At 43.2% G+C, this 20882-nt stretch overlaps 1 protein-coding gene across 1 annotated transcript in view; it reads left to right on the top strand.

Moving 5' to 3' along the window:
* Positions 1–20882, top strand: part of CHST8 (carbohydrate sulfotransferase 8) — a 175260-nt gene that overhangs the window by 26992 nt on the left and 127386 nt on the right. The window contains exon 2 of the mRNA XM_017826911.1: positions 16036–16259. Coding sequence (XP_017682400.1) covers positions 16151–16259 — 109 coding nt within the window. The 5' untranslated portion in view covers positions 16036–16150. The remainder of the gene's footprint in view (positions 1–16035; positions 16260–20882) is intronic.

Here is a 20882-nt window from a genome sequence, read left to right as displayed (position 1 = left end):
AGCAATTTGGAAGAAAAGTAATAGAGTGGAAACTGTGGAAGTCCAGAATGAAATCTAAAATGGTGCTCTTAATGCCTCTGTCACACTGAGTATTTTGGGGATCTGACACTGGTCCAGCCCCAGCAAGACAGTATTTGGGCAAAGCTGTCATTTTGCCTGTGGAGCACGTACACAAGCTCCAGTCACTGTTAGCCCTGAAGGGGGCTGCAGAGCTGCAACATTGCTGTCTGGAACCTCTACTGGCTTCTGCACTTTGTTAAATTAAGCTTTTACAGCAAGATGTGACACCCAGAGCAGCGCAGCGAAGTTTTGGTGCTAGTCACAGCTCAGTGCCAGTAGTCAGCCCACACACTGATAATTAGGGGGGTAGAAATAATGTCTGATTTGACTTAAATTGTATTTTCCTCAAATCCTACGCTGTTTTTCCTCTGTTGGAGTCACACGACCATGAACTGTCATCTGATGAGGCAGCAGAACACATAATGATTACTAAAAGGTACATTTCAGGCTCTGGATATTTCCATCTTGCCAGGTTGAGTAGAGGCATCACTCTGAAAGGAAAATTGCTAAGGAGCCAGAAGTTGCTTTCAGTGAACTTGAGCAAAACCAGGAGGGTGAAAGGAATTCCTTGAGAAATACACCTCAGTAAATCCAGGCTGTGTCGTTATCAGTAGCACATCCCTCTGGTGTGAACAGAGCCCACCACCTGAGAGCTCCTCTTTAAACCAGCTCCTGTGAGTTGCTGCCAGGCAGCCCAGAATTGGCTCCATCGGCTACACTTGTTGAGGTCAGAAAGCACAAAATCTGTTGTGTGCCTTAACTTAATCCAGCTAAAAAGTATGGAGTGACTGGGCAGGATCTCCATATTAACAGGAAGGGTACTGTTCCTTCTTAAAAACCAGACTTCCCTCTGCTGAGAAGTGTTATGGTGTGCATTTACTGCAGCAAACAGCTCCAAGTTTTTTCCTGGAGGCTGGAGTCCTTAAGAGTGTTTTGTAACAATGTAATTCTGGAGTCCTTAAGAGTGTTTTGTAACAATGTAATTCTGGAGTCCTTAAGAGTGCTTTGCATCAATATATTTACCATGCAGGGTCTACGTGTTATAAAATTATAGTAACATTTTCAATATTAATTTTGGCAATACAGGCCACAGAACTTAACTTTGTCAAGGAAAGCACCACTTACATCACAAAATTGTGACCAAGGAATGCATTTTCAGAAAGGTATCGTTTTGTTAAAAAGCCATTTTGGCAAAGAAAATTGACTTGCTCTAATCAAAACCACAACACTTTATAAGGTGAAATAACAGAGGGGTGGCTACACTTTTATGGACATCTGAGCATAAAATGGTGAAATAAGGTTACCTATGAAATGAAGCAACACAAGGGCACTTGCTGTCACCTACCTACTGCTCAACCCATAGGAGAGAGAAATCACACTAAAGAGAGCACCTGGGTCAGGTAAAGGAAAAATCATGCATCATTTAATTTTTCTGTTTTACTGATTTCAAGTGTTCAAAAGTCTTGAATGGAGCTCTCCAAAATAATTAGGTTTAAAAATAGTAAATGCCATAAATGCTTTCTGGATTTTATTTCATAATCAAAGTAATTACAACACTATTCAAGGTTAAGTGCCTTAATATTATTAATCGTTCATTACCTATGATTGATTTAAGAGCCAGCAGTGTTTAAACCAGTCCTGCAGATGCTTGCTGGCTGGCTACTACCCTTTTCCTAATCTGAGTAGCACAACTCCATCGTCTCCAGGGACTATAGCAAAACATTAGCTTTTGTAACATGACTGGGAAGTTACCAAGTTTGGGTTATTTTCAGTCTGTGGGAGTAAGTTCCTGAAAAAGAGCTGGTTGGGGAATTCTCCAGCAGAAGGTTTTTCAGTAAGAAAATGCCCTTTTCTCAGAACCAAAGTTTTCTTGTGGAGAAAGAAAGTTTGGAAAAATACATTTTTCCCCGGGAGAATGAAAACAAAGGCTGGCCCAGCTGCTGTCTGCTACACACTCTTCAGATCCACTTACAGCAAAATGGGAGTTTAACAGCTGCTTCCCAGGCAGGCTGCTGGAGGTTAACAGTCCCCAGCTCTCTGTCCTCCTGCAATGCCACGGCTGCAAAGGCAGAGGAGGAGGATGGAGTGGGAAGGATCAGAGCCCTCCACATGCCTAGAGAGCCCTTCCCAAGCTTGCTGCACAGCTCCCTCACAGTGGTTAGCAGCCACACACAATGGAAATGCCACTTCAGAGCCCAAGAAATTAGATTTTTCTGCAAATCCACTTCTACAAAAATGTCACTTTGACATTTCATCCTGACTCAATACACCTCTTTTCCCTGGGGAGAAGGGGTTTCTGTTTTCCAGACAATTCTGCACACGTGTCACAGACTCTCCTGCTGCCCCTCCCGTGTGTGTGATGAGGTCACTGTGGAGTGACCTGGCTGGCCATGGCCACTGCCACATCCCATGGGGAAGGTGAGGCCTTGGGGGAGATGCTGGGGTGCCTGAGTAAGCAGGTAACAAACAGGCCTTGAAATTGCAGTTGAGATCAGAAGAAAAGCTCAAAACCCTCTACCAACAGAGCTGTGAAATGTTTATTCCAGCCACAGCGTAGAAACACGGGTTTAATGGCCCTTAAATATATTGGTGTCTTACAGCATTCTAGGACATGAATATATTCATCTCTTTGCTTAGTCGCAGGAAATTGCAGTGATGGATTGACATCATTTTATAATTGCATGCGATGCACAACCAAAACAGAGCTCAGGCAGTGAGCTGCATTCCAACTGAATTCTCGCTATTTGTTAATAACGAAAGTTCAGCTAGCATGATATAAGAACTGCATGTATAGGATGAAATATTAATTTACTATGCTTCAGTTGATATTTTTAAGGTAGTCTGATTTTCCTTGTATGCATGGGTTTATCATTATCAGCCTGAGCACAACTAGCACTCTTCAAGGTTTCTTGCTGAAAAGAAATTGAGCGTGCAAATACTCTTCCATCATAATCACGCTGGCTGTGCAGGGTAATTCATAAAAGAGCCCAAAATATATTGAAATTCAATATTGTTTTAGTCCAAATCAATATTAATAATTGTTTGCATTTTTGAAGTGCAATTTACAATTGAAAAATGTACAGAGATCAACCCATAGTTGCTAACACATCGAATTTTCCTCTTAAAATTAAAGGCACAGTAATTTTACTTCAAAATATTTCTTATAAAGCAAGAGAAGGCATTGATCTGTGAAAACAGGTATCTATTATTTATATGAACAACACTGGAACAGGTTTTAATTATAAATGAACTACAAGGTCAGGAACTATTTTATTTTTAGGGTCTTGATTTTAAATTTGGGTAGCTTAATAAAAATATTTATGTGGGACAGCTCCCAGTGGAAAGCACACAGAGGGAGTAGGCACACAACACCGTATCTTCATTCTATTGCACCTTTTATAGAACCATTAAATGTGAGGGATTATGGAAAACTAACAGTAATTTCTTTGTGCTTCAGTCATAGAACCATAGAATCATCGAATGGTTTGGGTTGGAAGGGACCTGAAAGATCATCTCCTTCCAACCAGATTTCAATCTGGTTCCTTCTACATTCCAGTCTAGTTCCTTCCAGGTTCTTCTGGATGTGAATGCCTCACTTTCAGTACCAAATGCAGGTGTCTGTGTTTGCAGTGATGTCCGAGCCCTCGGCCAGAACTCGATCAGTGTGAACCCACAGGAGAGATGGTGCAGGCACAGGGAGGGGATGACAATGCCCACGCTGAGAGCCATCCCCGGTGTTCAAATAACCCTGCGTGCCACAGGGCTGCTCACACCAAATATGGAAAGATCCCTGATTTGTATTATGTTTGCTGCTTCAATACCTGGGCCCAGTTCAGCAGCATGCTGGTAGGTGGCTCAGCAGTACAGCCAGAGCAGTGGTGCTGGGGAGAGGAATACCACAATGCCCTTTTTCCTCCCCTGGAGGATTCCTCTGTGTCACAAATACTTTTACAGTTGTTCCATTTCCTGGAGCAGGCACCATTCTGCCTGTCCACATTACAGCAAAAAGAAGGAGGAAAGGACTGAAGTTTTTAGGCCATGTCTACCTTCCCCTCACTGAATGCAGGAGCTGAGAAAGGATGGAGTTACAAACCGAGTCTGATGTCAAATGCATCGAGTCAGTGGAGTATATCCATTCCTACAGAGTATCAATGGAACAACAGGAAGTTTCCCAGTGACATTTAATGATCTCCGATATTTGCAGCACACAAGTGTGCCTACCAGCTACTTGCCTTATCTGTTCTTACTGCAAATCACACAAAAGGTGCTTAAAAATAATTGAATAACAGCAAAACAAATAGCAATATTCTCCCACTGCACCAGCATTACAGAACTGATTTTAAAGAGATTTCATGCCTATTCGGGAGTCATTACAGCTCAATATTGAAAATTGCATTCTGTTTAAAAGGCTGAGTAGCTGCTCTGAAATCCACGTGTTCCCTCTGACTGCTCTGAATTTTGGAGTGTCTGAAATTCTGGTGCAGATTAACTTACAGAAAAGGAAGGACTAGAAGTACATCACATGTAGGAGTCCAAGTTCCTTGTACAGTGACCATCACACTGGGGGCTGCTCCTCTGCGTGAACGGGACCTGTGGTACTTTGCCAGACAACCTTGCACCTCCTTTCGTACCCCGTGTACAGGTACTGCAACCACCTCCTAATGGGACAGCCACATTTCTGAACACAGCCTGTGCCTGTCCCTCCGTGGCTCTGTGGGCAGCTCTGCCTCCTGCCACTCCAGGTAGACTGTGCTGTAGCTCTGGGTGGTATTGCCCCCTTCCCCAAAGCTGACCTTGCCAAAATGCAAAACTGTTGGAAACCAAGGAGCGCAAGGGCAGGGCAAATGCTCACCACCCTGTGTAAGCAGTGCTCCTGTATAACACCAATAACCTTTCCCTTTCAGCAAGCACTCTCTACCCCAAATGCTCATTTTGCTTCCCCAGGAGGCTCCTGACCCGGTCACAGCTCTGCCCCTCTGCAGCTCCACCAGCCTCCACATGCACCTGCCCTCACTCACCATCACACAGAACCATTTCACTCCTCCTTAAGGGACGGCAAAGCCTCCAGATATTTCTCTTCCCTAACACACACCTGGGAGATCTCTCAGTTTGCAGCAGATCTGCCCTTTGGTCCCACAAGGCATGTGAGCAGGAGAGGCTCAGTCCCTGCTCCAGGCCTGCCAGTCCATGCAGAGGGTGGCACGTCACAGCTCTGCACCCAGCCAGCTGACCAAGCCCAGTGCAGCTTCCCTTTGTGTGCTGCAGGAACATGATAACTGAACTAAAAATAAAAACTCTATTGTTTAGAAATTGCACTTCAAAATAAAATTTGTTTTGGTTTGCTTTCCACTATATCCCAAGTAAATAGTTTCCCAAGTAGATCTACTTATAGAATGTGTCCTTTCAATTGGCTGATGTGTTTTAACTGTCCAAGTGAAGAACAAGAGGAAATAATTAGCTCTGACACAGTTTAAGAGAAAAAGCACCTTGACTAAACAGATGGTAATCTTTCATTGGGGAGAAAGCAAATTTCAATAAGAAACAAATTAGTCATCACAGCTAGAGGATTAAGAGGCGGTGTTAGGTGAGAACAGTCAAATGCACACCATTGCAAAAGTTGTTAGAACCCATAAAGGAGCCCTCTCCACTGCCACAGCAAAATGTGCCATTTCAATGAGGACTGTTTTCTTCTTCTTGTAGTAGCATCACCATGAACCCACGCAGTGTGAGCCAGGAGTTGGTTTTCTTTCTGCTTTTACAGAAATTTTGCTGTGTTTTGTTTCCCCAAGTGCAGTGTCATAGTTTGAAATTGGCCCCCCTTGAGAGTTCGAGGGGCTCAGGGGTGATCGGGTGCCAGGGCAGTGTTCCCTGGGGAGCCAGTCACCGTCCATGTTGTTCACTTTTGCTCAAAATCATATATCACAGCACCAGAAGCTGCTGGCAGTTCAGTCTTGGTTGTTTTGCTGTTGGTGTCTGTTGCGTGTAGGTGTAGAAGGCCAGGGGGGGCTGGGCTCCCTCTCTCCCCCTCTGGGGGGAAGAGGGGAGCCCTGAGGCCCCCCTAACTCTGCCTAGGCCAGAGTTGGAGACAGCATTGGAATGAGTGTATGTTTGTGAGGGATGCGACTCACAAACAACCGGTAAGTGGGAGAGAGAGAGGCAGGCCCTGTGTCCAGGCCCTCTTCTTCTTTCCCCCCACCTTTGCAGCCAGGCTGCAGAAGGGGGCTGTTTTCCCTCTCGCTGTTCAGTGGGAGTGGATGCGAGGATCAGCATTGGAGCAGAGCCAAGTGGACGGGCCGGAGGAGGCTCGATTGCTAGGGAGAGAAAATCCCAGGCAAGAATTGGAGATGGACCCCAGAGAGAGAGAGAGGGGCCCGGAGGATGTCTCTGCCGTGAACTAAAATGCAGGACGACCGAAAACCCGAGGAGAAATCAACATTCCAGGATGTGGACGCTTGATAAGCTGAACTACACTGCAGTGCCTACGAACCGAGGTAGAGACATCTACGAACCGAGAGAGAGACATCACACAGCAGCAGAAGAGCAAGGACTCAAAGCTATCTTCTTGGACTTCATGAGGAGGAGAGACTGCAACAAACAACTAGAACTTGGTGAGGGGGAGTGTTCAGGAGCCCAGAACACTCCCACGGCAGACTGTGTTACATATCAGCCTTGAAAAGCTGCTCCTGGACTAAAGTTAAAGGAGGGGCTTGAAAGGACTGAATGATAGAAATGTAATATATATATAGGTGCCTTTAGTTTGTATAGTATTTATTTGTGTAAACAAATGTATATACTTCCCCCTTCCCCTACAGAAGCCTCTGGTCTGAAAGTTTCTCTCTGGTGTTAGGATAAATTGTGGGAATGGGTGGGGGGAAGCCTGAAAATTGGATTTTGGATTTCTAATGTGGCTCAAACTGCCACAACTAAAACCACCCTTACTTCTGACAAAGGTTTTTAATTCCAAGGTTACCGGGGCCATTTCACAGTTTTCCTGGTTTTCTTGCTTGTTTATGGCTCCGAGACACAGAATCTCCACTTCAGACACTTTTAGGAAAAGGAAATACCACTGAGGAATCACAAACCTCCATGCTGTATTACACAAACTGTGTTACATATGGCACAGTTAAGCCACAATATGGAAGGAGAGGGCCCCACACATACATATACATAGAGCCACCTAAAATTAATGTTATAAAAACTATTCAAAATTTCAGGATATCAAGAGGTTTGGCATGGGAATAAAACTTTTGCCCAATGGATAGGAACATATTGATCAAGTTTTTACAAACGCACACACACATATATATAGGAATATCTCTCTCTCTCTCTCTCTCTCTCTCTAAATATATATATAAGCAGTTCATAAAATTTTTCAGTTTTGTCATCTTTTTGTCCTTATCACAACACATCTAAAAGCTGCACAGAAAAATTAAATTATGAAGGAAAAAATCTAATTTACATTTGCTTCATACTGACATAAAGGAGGAAAGATGTTTGGGGTAATTGCTCTGGAAATCCAGCTTACTCCAGGTGCATTGTATCTTCTGAAAGAAGGCATTTTCATTTGGAATACCCAGGAAACCTATGGAAGAGACAAATGAAGCAGGACAACTGAAGAAGAGTATAACCACTGTTATATGATGGTGCAATCATCTAAAAAACCCTTTGAAAATGTGAGAGTTACTTTAAATAGAAGAGAGATTGAGGCAAGTGGAGGGGAAGGGAAGCATTTCAAATCAGGCCTTAACAAGAACCAAGTGGGCTTCTGAATAACTAGGAACCTTTTGCTGTATTTATATACAAGGCAGTTCATTGCTTTCCACACAGTTGTTTATATGTAATATTGTACGTGGGACAACATCCCTATAAATCCTGCTGCCAGGCAGTGCCTGGGAAGGCTGGGCTGCCAACGTGTGGGATCTGCCATGCAAATTGTGTGCCTTCCCCTCTGGTGTGGAGAAAAGCTGGACAAGTCCATTATTGACGCTGTTTACACTGTCACTGTGCAGTTCCTGTGACATGTCAGTTTGAAACAAAGTGAAAAAAACTTTTTTTCATTTCAAATGCAAACTGCTTTAGAGATTATGGTCCAGTTTAGGAACAGGATTATAACCCCTGGAGGATCTTGGAGAGGTGTGTGTGTTGACTTGCCGAGGCCCTGCTGCAGTACTGAGGAGATTAGTAACACATGACTCCTGCTACAATTCGCACCCAGAAAGATAGGAAAGAAATCTTCTTGACTTTGAAAGGATTATTTTGGTTGTTTACCGAGTGCTGTCCCTTTTGGTCTTAAATTGTAGATGAAAGTGGAAACCTGAAGTGCCCGCTTCCCATGGCAACATGTGATGGGAATGAGAGGAGCAGCTTTAGCAGCTTTGCCAGGGGTTTTGGAATGGGGAAAAGGGGTCATACACTCTCATTCTGACTTCAGCCACAAAAAACAACGTCACAGCTGCAGTTATGCCAGAATTCAGGCTCTGGCACGTTGTATGGGTTTACCATACTTCGTAGCCATGTGTGGGTCCAAAGGACAAAACTGGTGTGTGTGAGGGACTCACTAATACCTGACAAAACAAGTTTCACTAGAATAAGAGAAAGCCTCTAACCCCCACCTTTCCCCACTCTTTTCAGTATATGGCTTAATGTATATGTGAGCAAAAGAGGATCCTGTAATTTTCAAGATTCTCTTCCTGTCAAGAAATCCCCATTTTGCATAATCGGAGGAGTTGCTGAAAGCTGAGACGTGTAATGACACCGGTGACTGGAGAATGGAGCCCTTAATAGGCAATAAGTTCTGCCTAATTTCCTGGCACATCACAGAGGTGGTCAGCTCAGGATGGCTGGGATGCAGCAGAGGCTAATTAGGCTGCAGGGAGGGAGAGGTGTCAGCTCATCGGGCAGGTCAGCAGGTCCCACGCACCCGACTGCCAGTTCCTGCCTCTGCCTCTTAGGGAAACAGCACAAAGCAGTGCTGCACAAAGTGACACAGGGCAGGGGTGCTTGCCCTTCCTGAGTTCAAACTGCCCAGCTGGTCTGTGCATCTGGCAGCGCTGATGGGCAGCTCGGGAGATGCCCACTGGAGTCCTGGGGTGAGGGTTCCCCAGCGTCCTTCGGACTCCAACTGGTATCAGGCTGAGCCACCCCTCTCCATTCAACTAGTTCACTTCTGATTTCCAAGGATTTTGGCGTCAGGGAACCTTTAACTCCACTGGTGATTTCATTGAAGCAGGTTTAATTCCTTTCCACATATAAAAGGAAAATGTGAATCCAGATCTTTTCAGGAAAGAATTTTGGGGACATTTCAGGGGCAGGACATTTTTAACAGATTCAACTTTAAATTTCATATTTCACCCTTCTTCACAATGTTTCTTTTCTGTTATTACACAGAGAAGCACATGATTATATATGAAGTTGATATGAGCCAGACAAAATGTTTTTATTTTAAATATCATCTGGAAACAAATTTTTCCTTTCCAAATCTCAAGGAAAATCAAAGATTTTTTCCATTGAGCAAGAATACAGTGACAGAAAATCCAGCACCCAACGAACATCCGATGAATGGAAGCAGCCACGGGATTAATAGTTTTCTACTTCTTTCTATGCTAAAGAAGCTAAAGGATTTGGGGCATAATACTTGGGATTCATTTGCATTTCCTATTTCCAAAGAGAAATCGTGACAGTAACAGAATAATACGACTTCTAATATCTCCACCTCTAGTACCAGTGCTTGCTTTTGTAAAACTGCTATAAAAAGTTTTACTGGTGAATGTGAATAATGTTTACAAATCCTTTTTTCTTCTGTAAATGTTATGACAAGCATGGTCTAGAAGTCAGGGGTAAAGCAGAGAGTGGACACTCGAGTGATGGGAAAACTCAGTGCCCTGTGTCTGTAAGTGCTTTGAAGCAAGGAAACACATGCTTGGCTCAGCTGCAGAGTTCACACACCTCGTAGAAGCAGCTAATGATCACTTCAGCAATAATATTCTTTTTCCTATATTCTTGTAAGAATATTATTCCCTTTTTTAAATTCAGCTAATTGCCTGGTATGACTACCACAGTTTCTGACTATAGTAGACAATCTGAGTAAAATTATCTTAATAACACATAAAGTAAGTGCTCCATTATGGTGCCCTTTCAGAATGCACAAAACAAAAACCAGCTGAAGAAAAAACTCCCAGCTGCCAACAGGTCCCAATGAAAAACTACCCCAGGCCAGCTACAGGAGTGCTGAAATTTCAGATGGAGTTTTTACTGCTGTCAGGCAAATCTTGACTTATAAAAACATTTCTACAGTAATAAGCATCTCTCTCTGAGCTGTCAGTCCGAGCAGCCGACGTGTGCCCTTCACTGGGGACAGGTCAGCAAGGACAGAGGGCACCGCTGAGGCCGTGCCCGTGCAGTGCCACGTTTCTCTGCATGGAGAACCTGGACGCTGGTGCCTCCACAGAGTCCCACAGCAGCAGGGAGACTTCCCAGTTTGCCTCTCATGAATGGCACAACCAGAGCAGTGGGAGTGCCCGAGCTAATCTCTGCTGCTCAGTACCTGCTTATCCGCCAGCACACAAAGTGCAAACGCAGGAATCCCTGCTTTCAAAAGGCACCTGCATCCTGCTGCTCCCTTTGGATACACAGCAGGCTCTGGCTCGGCTCTGAACCACCATCCTGCTATCAGCTGCAGGAATAGCAGCTGAAGCTCACACAGCATGAGAAATTAAGTTGGTTTACCATGTACGTGTGAACTCGGCATTTACATTCATTCATAGGTGATTTGTAATTGTCCAATTTAGCAATCAGGAGATGTTTGCAAAGAATTTGGGTGTTCTGTTGACTTGCTGATGTGTATGGCAATAATACATAACGGTGGGGCTGGCATTAGTCTGTGTTTCTTCGTTCACTGGGAGCTGCACTGGCACCTTGCAGTGAAGCCTGCAGTGAGCAGGAGCTTTACAGGGTCTCTGGCCTACCTTGGTCCTTCCCTTCCCCTGGTTCCACAGAAAAAAGCCTCTTTTGCTCTCATCTAGGCACAGTGCCTTTCATCTTCAGGATAATTTAACTAGGCTGGTCACCAGCTCTCCGGCAGAGAGAAAGCATCCCAGCACCACCTGCACAGAGGGCCAGGCAGCTTGGGTTCAGCAGGGTGGGTCCCTGTGAGCAGCCAGCAGAGAGAAAGGAGGGGCTGTAGCTGCCTTGGGCCCCCTGTCATAGTATCATAGAACCACCTGGGTTGGAAGGGACCTCCGAGATCATCAAGTCCAACCCTTGGTCCAACCCCACTGTGGTTCCCAGACCATGGCACTGATGCCACATCCAGTCCCTCTTGCTCTCTGCAGAGGACCAAGTTCTTGTTAAGCAATTGTTGGCAGTGCTGTGAAAACTGCATATCTTGACATTGTGCTTTCCTAAGACAGCCAGTCTCAGATGTGCTACCCTCATAAAAAGCTGACCTCAGCTAGAGATCAACAGACCTTTTCCTGGGGCAACTTACCCTGCTTCTTTGCTCCGCGGGGTTTTCTTTTACTTTCCTTTGATGCATCAGTGTAGCTACTGTTAGGGAAAGATTCAGTTCTAGGTAGATCTAGAAAGCTCCTGACTTTCTACCCAAGAATTACACCATGCCCTTAGATTTTATCTTACCACCGTTCTTCACACAGAGTTGTTGGCAGCAGACAAGGGAGAGAGCATGTCATGTCATGTTATGTCCACAAAACTCATGAGTGAACAAACAGCCATGTGCACCCCAAGTGCAGCCTGGCTGACCCACCTGATTAGGAATGAAACAACAGAGGTGTTGGTAGAAAACTGTCCCGTTGTCTTTCTTGGACTGATCCTGTATCATAACATCAGATTGCTCACAGTGAAAGTGTTTGGTCATTAGGCTTACAGGAGGTGATTGCTGAAAAGCAGAACCTACACAGCACTACTTTCAGAGCCACTCTTTTCAGAAGATTTATTTAAATCTTTGCAGGGTCTTTCAATACTGGTTAGGAGCAGGGGGCACTAGTTCTGCTTTTGTGTTTGTAAAGAAAAGATTTGGTGCCTGAAAATTTTGTTATAATATGCAAGTATTTGCCACAAATATTTGGGTTTTTTTTTACCTAAAACTTTCCTTAAAAGTCTTGCTTTAATGATGCAACACCTATTCTCCTACCTGATGCTGATACTTCCTCAGCTCACAATTCATAGGAGTACTGTGGTGATTAATGAATGTCTTTGAACTGGAAAGTGCTATCTGAGTGCTAATTACTATCCATGCATACTCATACTTCTGCTGCTTTCAAGTGCAGAACATTCGCATACCACGGTAATGGGAAGGCTTAGGAAAACAGATATTGATACCTAGGAGTTTTATCCACCATAGAAATGTATAAAGGAAGAATAATTTAAAAGTTAGAAGTTTCAATTCATTATTGCATGTTCTAATGAACTGCTCTCCATCTGTTTAATAGGTTCAGGGCAGCTGAAAATGGATTTTAGATTGGAAGCTGCTTGCAGCCTTATCTGCTTGCACTCTCAGTAATGCTAAGTATTATAAAAATATGTTATTGCCCATTGTGAGGAGCACAGTCAAAGTATGTGACCTCAAATGCAAAGTGCAAGTTGAAGGGTATGGATTCATCCAAATTCTGCCTCCCAGATGCCAGGACTCTGCATGGATCAATCCAAGGCTCCCACATAAAGCATCTCTCTCCCTCACATGCCTGAAGAAACTGTTAGCTCAAGCTGCACTTGGGGTTTTTTGTAGGGATTTTTCTCTCATCCACATTTAAAATGATGTGATTTGAGTGTAAATGATATTTTCAGATGTTTCCTTAATGAGGATACTTTGTTCACATTTATCAGTCAGTGCTAACTGCTTTCAGAGTTCCTCTGCTCCTGTAACTCAACCACCAGCCTGGGAGGGCTCGGGAAGCACATGCTCAGCATCTCAAACCAGCCATTGCCATTCACCCACTTTGCTCTCTGAGGACGTGTTAATTAAAGTCAACTGATTGAAAAATAATTACAGGAGAATAGGGAAGGGGAAAGCTTAGACCCATAATTTAAAGATCTCTGATGTTTGAGTTCTGTTGAGAGGTAGTAATTTTGTTGAGAGGGAAGAGGTTCTCTTTCTTTTTCCTTCTCAGGCTCCTTCTGTGTTCACTGCTTGCAGAGGCATGCAATGACTACAGGCAACAATGTGTGGCCTTTTCTTCCTTCAAATATATGCTTTCATCTAGCTTTCATTACTGTTGTATCTTGAGGTGACCTGAAGAGGCTGTAATGTCTAACCTAAAAGGCTGTGAGTTCCTGGACACAGTTGTCCTATAGGATGTGGAATAATGTAAACACTCTAACTGTTAAAAACTGCTACTGTAGCATTTCTGGCACTAATTAAAAACTGGCTAGGGATCTTCTTTCTTGATGCTGCCTCTACTTCAAACAAAAACATTTCAACAAATCAAATCCAGGGAAAATGGTTTCACATTTTAAGCTAATAATAGTAATTGTTTTAGAAACCCATATTTGCTCAAGGGTATAATTCCTTTAAAAATAACCTGAAAACTCAGCATTAAGCAAATATAAACCCCTTGTTGTTTGGGAGTGGGTGTTTTTCAGCTACTCTCTCTCAAATGAGGATTATGTGTTTCTCACCCACTCTCTGTCCCAGGAGCTGCCAGGACATTCCCAGCAGAGAAGGGCAGAGCTGCCAATACCTGCCCAGGGTTGGGACAACCTTCAGCTGTCTGGGGCATCACAGCCTTTCTGTAAACTTGGGCAAGACACCTCCCTCATGCCTGTCCTGTGAAACTGTGGTCGTAGCATCCTCCTCCCCAGGGGCGTGCAGAGACCATGAGTAGATGACCAAAAGGAAAACCTTTATGTTGGGAAGTCAAATGCAATTTTTAGAAAGCTCTAACTGGACAGATTTACGAAATGATAGTGTGATTTTGGTCTTGTACCAGCCTTGCTGCAGTTGGATTTAGTTCAAAGTACCCTTTTATCCAAATCACTGCCTATGTAGCCAAACACGGTAGTGAACCAGAGAGGGGGTGAGTCCTGTTCCCTGATTGTTTCCTTATAACAACAGTGTTTGGGATGGTAACACAGGTGCTTTGAAGGCTACTCTGACTCCCCTAGGGCTTTAGAGTTGCACTTGACATTTAAAAATAACTATATGTAATAAATACATGTTCCAAATGTCTATCCATACTACATACACATGCACACAACAGGCACAGATGGACCTGCACAAGGACTTAGAACAATTTGGCTTTGCTAGTGCTGAAAAACTTAGTGACATTTTCTTTTAGTTTTACTTTCAAAGGTGTGAGAAAGGTTTAAGGTGAAAAAATAGTAAAAATACAGTTAGTATCTGCCATAATTTTAACAGAAAATAAAGCTGACTTTGCCTATGTGTAGAGAGAATGCTCTGCATTCATTTAAGATACAAGCATCCACTGGTGGTCCTGGCCTGGAGCTCTGGCTGCTTTACACACTGAATAAATGTAGTTGCCATTAAATAACCTTAATAACCTTATCAGTCAGAGTCACAGCTTTCTTTGGTGCATTTTAGAAATTTAGAATGCCAGTACACTGCAGAAGATTAAAAACCTGCTATGCAAGCCATGAAAAGCAAACAAGTTGCCCCAACACCAAATATTCCAGGCCCATTTAGGACAAATCTTTAAGACTTTTCCTGACATAACTGCTTTGAATCATCACCTCTCCACAACCCATCCTCCCTGCAAACCAGTGTTACACAGTCTTACCATACTTAAAACACCCTTTGTAAACAAAGACCACCTTCAAAAACTTTCCTTTAGACCAGGTCCCATTTGCAATAAGAAATACGAGGAAAGCAAAGTGATCACCCCCTGCCACCTGCTGCTGAGCTGCAGCTGAGCCCCTGTGGTCAAGAATTTGCTGGTAAAAAATCCAGTTACATTTTGGGACCCAGTTCCACTGCCTGTGCTCTGATGCACCTTTCACTGTGTTACTAAAAAACACAGGATTGGCATAGCTGTGTGGCAAAAGCATTTATTTTAATTAATAAAGCCACGTGGCACTGGTGGTAATTGTCATCTTTGGTTCTCATTTTTCACTACTTAGTATCGTGCCAGAACAGACTGGGTTCCAGCAGGACTATTCATGGGCTCAAAGCCTCAGGGCTGTGCTCAGCGAGGGGTTTAGAAAGACACACAAGGTGCCCATCTGGGAGCAGGGCTGTTGCTGTTCCTCTGGGACTGCTCATAACAGCACAGTCGGAGCCAGCAGGGAGGAGCTGCAGAACCGAGCCCGGGGACTCGCCGGGCGCTCCCGGGGCAGGAGAGGCAGCCGTGCCCGTGGCTCCTGCACAGACAGCCCTCCTGCTGCCCACGCTCTTTCCTCATGTTTCCTGCCAGCCAGTAAAAGGAGGTACAAGCCCTGTGACCAGGATTTCCCTTGGAAATCCATAGGGCTGCTAAGCTTTTCCAATGGGTGACCCGTGGTGCACCGTTTGGATGCAGCTGTTTTTATTTTTTATCACAGGTGAAACAGGCAGCTGCCAGTTGTTCATCCCTCTCTCCATGTTTGGCATGCAAGGTGCAGCTTTTGGGATCAGTTCTTCCACGTTATGGCACTTTATGGTTTTCATATTGTTTAATCGGTGAAAAATAAAAATAAAAAGTGACACATGCTTCATTTGGAGGAAGCAATCTGCTAAGAGGGCTTTCTCTACAAATTTTGCAGCCATGGCATGATCATTTTTCCAAAAATGTGCTTTTTAACTATATACTATGTTGTCTTTTCAACATGTTAAAAGCAGGGACATATAATTAAAGACAAATTGATGAGGCAGAAACAGACTGGATGACTGCAATTAATTGTACAAAAGAAATACTAAAGAAATTAGTTATTTGGTCTAAACAAGCACTTAAATCTACTAGTCTGCACTGAAAAAATAAGTGCTCTATATGTTAAGTTTGAGGGGTTTGTTTTTTTTGTTTCTTGTAGATGTGTCACACCAGACTTCCAGATGAGAGGACAAGACTATGAGTGAAGAGTGCCCTGGAGATCGAATGTACTTCTTTTCCTGCCTCAGAACTGGATTGATCTGAGAACAGTAATTATGAGGCTGACCTGTATGTTCTCCTTCATCTTGCTGTTTGGAGCAGTTGGACTCGTTGTCTTCATTCACCTGCAGGATCCAGAAGAAATAGTTCATCAACAGACACCAGGTTAGGATTCCTATTTCTATTTGAATCACCTGCCCTTTCGTGTTCAGTATTTTGTACTTTTACCCTTAGCATGTTTTACATATTTCACAGAGATTGCCTCAGAAAAGGTATGTAATTCTTAATGAAGGCTATCTTGAAAGTAATTATCAATTTCTTAAAAAAAAAAAAATTGCTGGAAAAACTGTTCCAAGAACCAATTAACTGATTGATTATACAGGGATCTTTGCCAAGGTGCAAAGGGTCCAGCTGGATGGAGTTAAGTTTCTACTAAACTTGAGACCAACTTCTGCTACCAACTATACCACAATAAATATGAGAGTGAGAGATTTCACCAAAAGTTCTGTTCCTGTAAATGCACCCCTCTGGATCGACCTTTGCCTGCATATGGTATTCAATGTGTCATGAGATGCAAAATAAGAGATGCACAAATGAGTCACACGAGAAACATAAAATGCTTTGGGATGCATTTATTCAATTTGCTTAACTTCAGTTAAACGCCATAACTATCATTCATGTGCGTGCCATCTTCCTGCACCACTCACTTGAAACTGTGCAAAGCCACAGAGACCACAGCAATGGGAGAAACAGAAAACTGTGGGCTGAAATAGTAGTTTTCTTTCAAAGGAGGGGCACACAAGAAGTATGAAAGGGCACAAGATCTCTTGATTTACTTACAATCCCCTTTTTTTCTGACTAAGGCTGTAGTGAAGGCTGGTTTAGAGCCTTGACAAATGCCAGTGCAGTCACTCTAGTTCAGAATAATGCCACTGTGTGTTGGGGGTCAGTTCCTGTGCTTGCTCTTACATGCACTGAAATTGTCCTTTGAATTAACAAGTGCTTTATAAAAAGTCCATTCATTTGACACCTTCATCAGATGACCAACACAACTGTGTATATTTAAAAGTATTACTAACATTTTTGAAGGAGCTGAACCATAACACAGAGAACTCTTAAATAATTACATTAACTGCTAATTTCTGTGTCCAGGTTTATTAAGTGCTTATTTCCATGTCACTAAACGATCTGTACTTTAATATGTTTATTATTTAGTCCAACTGCACACCAATTTTGAAAGCAGCCACTCAGCTGAAACTATAGAAATAATGAATCTTCAGTGTTGTGCAAAGCAGAGGATTAACTAGTCCCTTCAGTGCTTTTGCAATTTATTTTTGTATGCTTAGATGCAAAAGAGCTTACAGATTAAAACCAGGAGTACTGGTCATATTTGACCGAAACTGGCCAGTAGTTTGGGCTTAGGGGAAAGATGTATGGGCAGCTAATGCAGGCAGTACTCTAATGCATCTAAGAATGTGTAACTTTACATGGAAAAGTTCTTTCTTTTCTCCTGAAAGAGAAGGATTTTCTAGTGTTGTTTCAAAACCAGTGCAATTTCTGTTCCATTTCTTTCATTATCGGTCCCTCATCTTGACCTGTCGTACCTCTGTTCTCTGCCACAAACCTCTTGAATGCCAATTGCTGATTGGAGTACACTGTGAAGTGATTTTTGAGGGCATATAACTGGAGAAGGGGGCACCCAAGCACATTTAAATAAAAGCAAGTTCGAACAGAGCTCCTACCCCCGACAGGGAAACTCACTCTGTAACGCACTCGATTGCTGTGGACACCTAAAACATCCCAGCGACGCTGTTCCTGCCAGAGGTGTGTAATCAATTCCTCGAGCCTCACATTCAATTACTATTTCTGTTAATAGGAACCAGGCTGTACCCTTGAGTAAAAGGTGCTCAATACAATTACTCTGATTTCTGTTTGGCTGATTTTCGTGTGTGTTAAGTGCTTTCAACTCCCAGCGGACTCAGAGACTACTCACATCCCCTGCTTTTGAAAACGATACCAGTTATCACTAAACACATTAGGTGGCTTAAAGGACACGGGAAAAAATATCCATTCATTTCATTATAAAGAGACGTAGGCATATTTAATTTCTAGACAGTCTCCTGTGAAAAGCTGTCAATCACAGATGACATTTCTGGCATGCTGAGAAGGATCCTTCACTTCCTCTGTTCAGAGTGTTTCTCCTTAAAGGGGCCTGGTTCTAATGGGGATGGGATATTGCTATAATTTGCTTGCCTGATTGCTCTCTCAATAGAATTGAACAAATGCATGTGTCATTAAGCTACTTAGGACAACAGATTCTGCATGGAAAAGCTTTACTGGATTAGCCTTTGCTGTTGTATTTCCTGTGTAGTAAAACACATTTGCCAGATGCTGGAATCTCATCAGCAGGGCTGGAGACAGGTCGCTAACATTTATTTCCCGCTGAAAAGCAGCGTAGGAGAACTTTGCATTGTCCAAAAGGACATTTTTCATTGTTAGTACGTTCAGTCACCTTTAATTTGAGATAGTACAACTTATGAAACAAGACTAAAAAATACTTTGGTACTTTGGTTTTATCTGTCTGTTCTGGAAATTGTTCTTGATTGTTTTAGTCGTAGCAAGCATGACGGTGAGACCTTGATGTACTACTTAAACCAGTATAAAATCCACGGTCATAAAACTTTAAGTAATGCTTACATTACTTTCACTGAGCAAAGTACTCCTGACAGTAGCTGTTTGTGTTGATTTGTTACTATTCATTTATTCTTTCCCTGTGCTTCACATTGCTACCTAATTGTGATGCTGTACTGAGGAAGCAATATCAAAGTAATTTTCCACAACATTAGTTACAATTTTCTTCTGATCTTTCAAGTGAAAAAATCCCATCCTGTTGGCTTCTGTGAGCATATAAACCTTGATTACATTTATCTGTTGGAAACCAATGCTTAGGAAGTACATGTGCCCGGGATAGTGGATGTAGAGTCTTTTTTGCTGATTGACAAACATGCTGTCTGTGTAGTTTTATTTATATAACACACATCACTCTGAGCAGATGTATTTAAGACAGACAGCCATTTAGGGTGGGCAAAACAGATTTCCCAAGCCAATATATTAAATTCAGTAGATATTCCTGTGGTCATTAAAGAGACAATAGCTTCACTTATGACAGTTGTTTTCTTGGCATCTATGAAGAGTGCTCTTACCAAGGAGAAGGAGGATAAAACAGGGGTGTGAATTGAGAAGTGGTGTGAGTGATAGTCATACACAGCACAGAAATGCAATGTTATTTTAACAGTTCTCCCTGTTTAGCTATATACCCCCTGCACACGCATCAGAGCAATCCCAGGCACAAATACAGGCAGGGCAGGGAGAGGATTGTGAGCAGAGTAGGACTTAGGGGTGTTGGTGGATGAGAAGTTCGACGTGACCTGGCCATGGCTCACCCATGTCCTGGGCTGCACCAAGAGCAGTGTGGGCAGCAGGGGAGGGGGGTTCTGCCCCTCTGCCCTGCTCAGGTGAGACCCCACCTGCAGAGCTGCCCCAGCTCTGGGGCACCAGCACAAGAAGGACGTGGAGCTGCTGGAGGAAGTCCAGAGCAGGCCATGATGGCTCTGAGAGCTGGAGCTCTGGAGACAGGCTGGGAGAGCCAGGGCTGTTTAGCCTGGAGAAGGCTCAGGGGAGACTTTGGAGCCCTTTCCGGTGCCTGAAGGAGATCCAAGAGAACTGGAGGGGGGACTTTTTACAAGAGCCTGGAGTGAAGAAGGAAACTGAAAGAGGGTGGATTTGGATCAGATAGAAGGAAAAAATTCTTCCCCGTGAGGGTGGTGAGGCCTTGGCAGAGGTTGTCCAGAGAAGCTGTGGATGATCCTTCCCTGGAATTGTCCAAGACAAGGGCTGAGCAACCCGAACTAGTGGAAAGTGTCCCTGCCCATGGCAGGAGGTGGAACAAAATGAGCTTCAAGGTTCCTTCCAACCCAAATCATTCTATGACTCTATGATTTTATGACATAAAACTTGGCTTCTGTTGTAATCGTACCTTTATTCTTAAACAGACACAGGAAAGGATTTGTTATGAGTAAGCCAAGCACATTTGCACATGGTGCACAAGAAAAATTCAATACATATATCCCCATCCTAATGCTAATGACCCTTGAATGCATGACTCTGTTGTCTGTGACAGAATATTAAACTGTCACACCAGGGACACAGTATCTGCAATACCTACAGCTGTACTATAGACTGTGTGCTCTATGGACTTTAGTCAGAAGAGATGGAATATTCTGAAATGGTATAGACTTTTCTAATAGGAGATTTTGCCACATAAAAACTAGGGGAAGTTTTTTTCCTCTACATCTACATTCCTGTAGCAGATTTCTCTACATGGTGAAAAAGTCTGTGAGAAAAAAATGTTATCGCATTTTTGCCACATGGGTATTGAATTCACAAACCTGTAAGAGATTTCAGCTAGAACTTTTAAGATGAATATATATGGTCACATGCTCCTCTGGGAGCTGATAAAAGGTGGAAAATACATCTCAAAGGATCCATGTTGTGAAAGCTCCAAAAGGGTGAAAACAGGGAGTAGAATGGAAATGGCTTTGCACTCTGACTGTATCAGAATTTGAAAGTCAAATATGAATATAACCAAGCCTGAGACTCATCTGACTGAGATTCTGCAGTGATTGCTGTCCTTACCTCTTCGACCAGTTTTTAACATTATTCTGTCATCCTCTTTATTTTCTGCTTTACTAAGGGTGGGATGGGGAGAAGGGAGGAAGGAGAGACTGC

This window comes from Lepidothrix coronata, unplaced genomic scaffold (assembly GCF_001604755.1).
Source record: "Lepidothrix coronata isolate B3197 unplaced genomic scaffold, Lepidothrix_coronata-1.0 Scaffold132, whole genome shotgun sequence".
Lineage (NCBI taxonomy): Eukaryota > Metazoa > Chordata > Aves > Passeriformes > Pipridae > Lepidothrix > Lepidothrix coronata.
Note: the sequence above shows the minus strand (reverse complement) of the source record. Positions and strands in the feature narration are given on the sequence as shown.